Source organism: Vespa velutina, chromosome 16, assembly GCF_912470025.1.
Source record: "Vespa velutina chromosome 16, iVesVel2.1, whole genome shotgun sequence".
NCBI classification, from domain to species: Eukaryota; Metazoa; Arthropoda; class Insecta; order Hymenoptera; family Vespidae; genus Vespa; species Vespa velutina.
Genome location: NC_062203.1, coordinates 4,265,591 through 4,273,090, shown reverse-complemented (window position 1 = coordinate 4,273,090; position 7,500 = coordinate 4,265,591). Strand labels below are relative to the sequence as shown.

General features: G+C 33.8%; 1 protein-coding gene across 28 annotated transcripts in view; it reads left to right on the top strand.

Annotated features, from left to right (window-relative positions):
* LOC124954800 overlaps positions 1 to 6,952 on the top strand; it is a 109,518-nt gene extending 102,566 nt beyond the window's left edge. For 19 of the 28 annotated variants that reach the window (XM_047508269.1, XM_047508270.1, XM_047508266.1 and 16 more), the window contains one exon: positions 4,722 to 6,952. In XM_047508269.1, the coding sequence (XP_047364225.1) occupies positions 4,722 to 6,317 (1,596 nt within the window). In that variant the 3' untranslated portion in view covers positions 6,318 to 6,952. The other 9 variants (XM_047508283.1, XM_047508280.1, XM_047508279.1 and 6 more) reach the window with 9 other exon arrangements.
* Positions 6,953 to 7,500: the final 548 nt, after the last annotated feature.

The following is a 7,500-nucleotide window of genomic DNA, read 5'->3' as shown; positions in this document are numbered from 1 at the left end:
TAAATGGCCATATGTCGCTCTATCTTATATATCCGGGGCAATCGTTTTATTTTGCATATTTCACTTGCGAGCAAGCTATCCTGTTTGTATATGAATGAAACGTTACGGGTCTACCCCATGATGGACAACTAGGATCTTTCTCTTAATTCCCCATTTTTTATTGTTTATCGTCGATCATCTCTCTCGATAATAATCTATGTATTTTCTAATAGTAAATGGTTCTAGGAACCATTTACTATTAAAAAAAATTACAATTAAGAAAAAAAAAAAAGAAAGCAATATACCGTGATGGGGTTGACAAGAGAGATAGAAAATAGAAAAAACGCGTTTAATCTACGTTCCGTATAAAAACTCCTAGCACAAATCATTTACAAAAATTTTCCTCCTTTCTTCTTGCTATTGCTATAAAAAGCTCTATCAAATTTATATATTCATTTGTTATCATATTATTGAGCTGTATAGCGCTCGTGTCATATTTTCTCTCTAAAAAAAAAAAAAAAAATAAAAAAAATAAAAAAAGAAGAAAAAGAAAGAAGAAAGAAATCACATATACATATGCAATTAATAATAATCATCATTCGTGTTTCATTCCGCGCTTTATATTTTTCCGGACGATTTTCAATCGAGAATCGTTATTTCCAAAATTTATATCTAAACACATCAATAATTCCTATGAATAATCTTCATTGATAATTTATATTAATTAATTAACGAATTTGATGAAAATTAACGTCATCGTTCGATTATAAAAAATAACGTTATACTAATTGACAATATTATTATAATTGTCGAATCAATTGAAATATTATCCTAACACGTAAGAGATATGTTAATAAATAATATATTTTATTTATACATATACTTGCGTTTAGAGAAAAACAAAAACAAAAACAACGACTCTTGTGCATATATATATATATATATATATATATATATATATATATATGTATGTATATATATATGTATATATATATTATATATATATACACACACAAAACAATCCGTCGTCGCGAAAAAAAAGAATACAAACAAAAACAAAAGAAAAAAAACAGGCTACGATCCACTTCTTATAGTAAGGTCTGTATCGTGTGTATCCCATAAAAAAAAAAAAGAACCTCTCGTCCATTATACTATTTCTCAACGTTTAAGGTTTACATTGGATTTCCCGTGACGATGATAACGACGACATTAATGAATATAACGTGACAATGAAATCTATATCACTATTAATAACAGATTAATCGAAAGAATAAGAAAGAAAGAAAAAAATTCGAATTAATTAAAAAGAAGAAAAGAAAAAAGTGAAATGAAAAAAGAGATTTTCTCTCAAAATTGATTATCCTTCTCCGAAGAAAATTAAAATCGAGATTTATTACTCTCGATTTGATCTTAATGACAAGCCAATTCTAAAAGCGAAATGAAATAGGAGAAGAAATAAATAAATAAATTGATAATAATAATGATTATTATTATTATAATTAAAAAAAAATGAAGAAAGAAAAAAATTAGAGAAGGAGAGTGAGCGAGAGGGATAAAAGAAAAAAAAAAAAAAAATGAATCGTCGAAGCACGCGATAAAAAAATTCAAAGAAGAAAAAGAAATGGACACAGACGCGCGCGCGCACACACACACATACTCACACAGAGACAACGTGAATAAATTTTTCTTGACTTTAATCGAGAAAAGCAAAAAAAAAAAAAAAAGATATTCATCGATTCATCTTTTGATCATCATCGTTGTAATATTGTAAAAGTAGACGCAACCCATCGTATATAATAGTATTTATATACATATATATATATATATATAATATATTTGTTCTTTTTTTATTTTTGTTTTTTTTTTTTTCTTTTTTTTTTTTTTATGCATCTTTCTCTTATTGGAAGTAAAATTTTAGTTTTAGTTCCCTCGTGTGTTGTAACCCGTTCGTATTTATACGTATATAATCCAAACTCTTAAAAACAAATATATTTTTCTTATCGAAGATGTTTTGTGAAGTATCGAAAAGTATTATTGTTGATATAAAAAAGAAAAAAAGAGAAGAAAAAGAAGACGTTCATTTTGAAAATTCTCACCGTGAAATCTTCACACTCGAGTTCTCTTTTACGTTACGCTACATAGTTATTTTTCTCATCATCATCTTCTGTCTGTCTATCTGTCTGTCTTTTTCTCTCTCTCTCTCTCTCTCTCTCTCTCTCTTACTCTCTCTTTCTCTCTCTCTCTCTCTCTCTTCCTCTCTCTTTCTCTCTGTTTCTCTCTCTCCTCCATCGATAATATTAATTTCATGTTAGTCCTTAATTAAATTAATTCCTCATCTCTTTCCATTCCTTATCTCTTTTACATTTTCCTTTCATTCTGTGCGAGTGCGTCGTGTGTTTGCTCGAGCGTGTAAATAATGAAAATGAAAAAGAAAAAAAAAAAAAAAGAAAAAAAAAAAGAAAGAAAAAGCTTTCCTTTAAAGAACAATAAAAAAGAATAATAATAATAATAATAATAATAATAACAATAATAATAATAATAATAATAATAATGGTAATGAAAAGAATTAAAAACAATAATGTGGTATAGCATCGCGATCATAAAGATATATTCATCATTATCACCGAGATGCATATACACATATACTATTTTTTCAAAAATATTTCATAATTAAAAATTAAATACGATAAAAATGATATCTCGCCATATATATATATATATATATATATATATAATAGAATTAGAGACACAGACGCACGCACAAATTATCATTAGAATCCATATCGTACTGCCTTACTATAAGGATTGGACTTCTTAAGATTTTCTTATCATCACTGGCTGTCTGTTTTTTTCTTTTTCTTTTTCCTTTTTTTTTTTTTTTTATTTTCTTCATTAACTAATTTTTAATTTAAATCACCTTCGTATATGGTAGCATTTTTTATATACACCATGTAATGTAGATATGAATATACATATATATATATTTATATATATATGTATGTATTTTTAGTTTAGATAACGTAGAAGATATCTATATAAGGAGCATGTTTGTTTTTCATTTTGTTTTTCTTCTTTTTTTTTTTTTTTGTTAATGGCATATGGCATGCATATCTGTTCGTAAAATCTCATCGTTGCATCTTAGCCAGCTTAGAATGCACCTTGGTCAATGATCCTTTTGGAGCACGTTTAATATGAGAGAATCGATTGGGATGTTTTACTTTATCCACATACTTACGTGTACATGCGTATGTGAAAAAGAAGAAATGAAAATTAGAAAAAAGAGAGAGAAATCATTTTCTTATCAATTTATTAATAAACCATTCATCCAGATCGATTCGTTGAAAAAAAAAAGGAAAAACGTAGCACCATCCTGGTCCTAAAATCCGAAATGTCGCTCTTTCGTATTGAGATCGACGAGATCAAATAAAACCGTGAAAAAAATATAATATCGTGAACGCGTTCATGAAGAAAATCTACTACTACTACTACTACTACTATTATTACTACTTACTACTACTTACTACTTACTACTACTACTACTACTACCACTACTTACTACTACTACTACCACTACTACTACTACTACTACTACTACTACTACTACTACTACTACTACTACTACTACTACTACTACTACTACTACTACTACTACTGGATTATCCACAAAGGACCATGATGTATCTAATTTTTGGATTTTTCATTTTTGGTTTCTCTGTTTTTTTTTTTAAGTTGACTAATACCGGACAGCAATCGATGCCAAATGTAAAAGAGCCCCAAACGAGTACTGACTTGTAACACGCACAACGCACGCACAAAACGTATAACCGACCGCAGGTAATTATCTCTAACGGAATTAATATGTATTTTACGATTAATATAACATTCTTTGTTTTCTTTTTTTTTTTTAAATGTTTTGTTTGTTTGTTTCTTGTCTTTTTTCTTACTTTTTTTTGTTGTGTCTAATTCGCTCATACTACAATTCATCATGAACGTTTTTTTCTTTTTTTTTTTTTTTTTTTTTTTTATTTTTTTTTTTTTAATTATTGTCCATCGCACCCCTGTCATACATATACACATACACAAGTCTCGTGTTTTATTTTTTGGCCTCTCGTCCATCTCTTTAAACGCGAATTCATCACATTCTTCTTTTTCTATATCTATTTTTCAATCAGTCTGTCCTTTCTATTTCTATCTTCTATATCGCTGTCTAAACTTTCTTTTCTCTTTCTGTCTTTCTATCACTGTCTTTGTCTCTCTATGAGAATTTTTCCTTTTTCTTTCAACCATAACGTCTCTCACCAGGTCCGTGCACGCACATTCGCACAGTCTACGTATGCATGTTACGTTTAGCGTCGTTAGAAAGTTTCCTTGGGTATCGTGCGAAAATGGAAAACTCTGACATATTGAAAAAATCGATATACGATTTCGTATTAGAACTGTATCGATTTTTTCATACGTCATTGGCTTATACACACGGTAGAAACGTGATACCGAATAGCAATGTGATATATGTGTATATATTTATATATATGTGTGTGTGTGTGTGTGCGTGTGTGCGCGCGCGTGTGTGTGTGTTTATTTTTTTTCTTCCATTTTTATACTCTCACAATTGCTATTGGGTATAACGTTTTTGTTAAACGCTCAAGTATGCGCCGAAGCGAAAGCTACAAGTTATGGATTATTATATGTGTGGAAAAGGCAAATCGTGATTGGTCGCGTGTGCGTGCGCGTATGCTAAACAGGCAGCTGCCCCTGTGCCAGCGGAACGCACTGTCTTGGGGTCAGCGAGCGTCCTCGGGGGAGGGAGCCACCCTCACGAGCCATCCACCACCCATCAGCAGCGTCCGGAGAACGCACTCGACGCTTTGTTAGACGAACTGCAGACTTTTTCAAGGCCAGGCTCACAAATGGGTCAGGCGCCACCTGCGGCAGCTGTGATACAACAACAACAACAACAACAACAGCAGCAGCAGCCGTTATTAGTAGGACAAGTGATAGCAACAACAACAACAACAATAACAGGACAAGGACCAGGGCCAGGGACAATGGGACGAGCACCCTGCATTTCAGAGATTGGAAGAAAAGGAAGCGTCGATTCTTCGAGTGGTATCCTGGCAAGTAATCTTGTCGGTGGTTTGACCATTTCAAGCGGAGGACTTAGCCAAAGCGGAACTTTACGTCGTCTTCATTCATATCCATCTAGTTCCGATACGGATACATCGCCACCTATAGCGAGACTTCAAGTGTCCCTTCAAGAACAGCCAGGATTAACGCAAGCATTATTACCAGGCCAAAAACCACCAGTGCCTGAGCGCAACGCCGAATTACTCCAATTGGCAAGCGCAAGAAGAGTACCACCACCGCCACCACCGCGAACTAGTTCCAGATCACCTTTGGCTAGTCCAACGAGTCCACAATTACCACCGAGAAATCATCAATCATCATCGTCCTCGTCGTCGTCTTCTTCGTGTACCGTGGCGCAACAATTATCTACAGGTATTGGTAACGCTTCGATCCCAGTAATGACAAGTTCAACAGGAACCCTACGAAGACCATTATCTCGTGGTAAAGAAGGAGGAGGTACAATTGGTAAACCACCTATGGCTTTACCATCGTCCGAGGTCGATGGTACTCCTATTTCCAGCACTGTACTATCAACGAGTAACTCGAGCTCCTGCGAAAGTGTCAATTCGCAAGAAGGTCTACAAAGTAAAAGAGGTAGGCAAGAACAATTGGAACAACGTCATCAAGAATTATTACGTAAACAAAAAGCATTGCAAGAACAATACGCGAGACTTCAGCAATTACAGAGAAATGCGGCTGGTTTAGCAACGGTACCACCGGCCCCGCCGGATTTATTAAAGAAAACCGGCTCGGAAAGTAATCTATTGGCAAAAATGGGATTAGGAATGAGCGCTGCTAGTTCTGGCTCGTTAACAAGTCTGAGCGTTAAAACTGCAACCCTTGGAAGGGATGCTGGTAATGCCGTTGCCGGTACTGCTCTTAATATCGATTTATGTAACTCACGAACTAGATTCGAAGGATCATCATCGCTCGAACCAAGCCTTGTATTAGCCATTTCAAATGCCGATAACGATCATCACGCGAAAATGATAAATCTGGTAACTACGATCGATAATAACATCGCAACGACCAGTACAACTTCCAACGCCTCCAATACCAACACTACCACTACTACCACCAACACCACCACCACCACCATCACCACCACCACCACCACGACCACCACCACCACCATTGCTACTACTAACACCAATACCAACACCAACGCCACTACCACTACTACCAGCAAGATTTATGAAACGGACATTCTGTGACCGAAAAGACGGTTACTTTTATCTTCTAAACCATTAGAGCTAATCGAAATCGTTCTCGCGAGTTAACGTCGTCGTCGTCGTCGCCGTCGTCGTCGTCGTCGTTGTCATCATCATCGTCATCGTCATCGAAAAATAATGAAAAAGACCAAGGAAAGTGAAAGGGAAGAATATCGAATATATCTTCTCTCTCTCTCTCTCTCTCTCTCTCTCTCTCTCTCTCTCTCTCTCTCCTCTCCCCTCCCCTCTTCTCTCTCCCTTTCTCTCTCTCAAACGATGACGTTTCGATTATTATAAAATTGTTCGGTCGTGATACGTTCGTGCCAAATAATGAGAAAAAAAATGAATGAAAAAGAAAAAAAAAAAGAAATCCAAAGGAAAAAGAAAATAGAAGAGAAGAGATACACGCAGGATAGACAGACAGACTTACAGATAGAGACAAAGTGAGAGAAAGAGAAAGAGGGAGAGGGAGAGAAATAAAAAGAGACGAGACGTAGATTTTTTTAAAAGAGCCGACACATTTTACTCCAACATCCTCTTTCGTACGTCGTCGTTAGAACGTACGTAAAACAAAAAAAGAAATAAATAAAAATAAATACACAAGAAAGAAAAACAAAAGAGGTAACTAAATATAAAACTTTTATCTCTAGATCTCTATCTAGATCTTTTATCTAGATTCTCTAGGAATGATCGCGTATATTGGACACGACACATTGCGCTTAAATAAATCATCATCGACGCAAGCTTTTACAAACACGTTTTATTGACGGATGATATGAATGAATAAATAAATAAATAAACAAATAAACGAACAATTTATATACATAATTATGTAAGTGGATTGTATGCGTATATGTGTATGTGTGTGTGTGTGTTTGTGTATGTCTGTCTGTCTGTATGTATGTATGTATGTATGTATGTATGTATGTATGTATGTATGTATGTATGTATGTATGTATGTATGTATGTATGTATGTATGTATGTATGTATGTATGTATGTATGTATGTATGTATGTATGTATGTATGTATGTATGTATGTATGTATGTATGTATGTATGTATGTATGTATGTATGTATGTATGTATGTATGTATGTATGTATGTATGTATGTATGTATGTATGTATGTATGTATGTATGTATGTATGTATGTATGTATGTATGTATGTATGTATGTATGTATGTA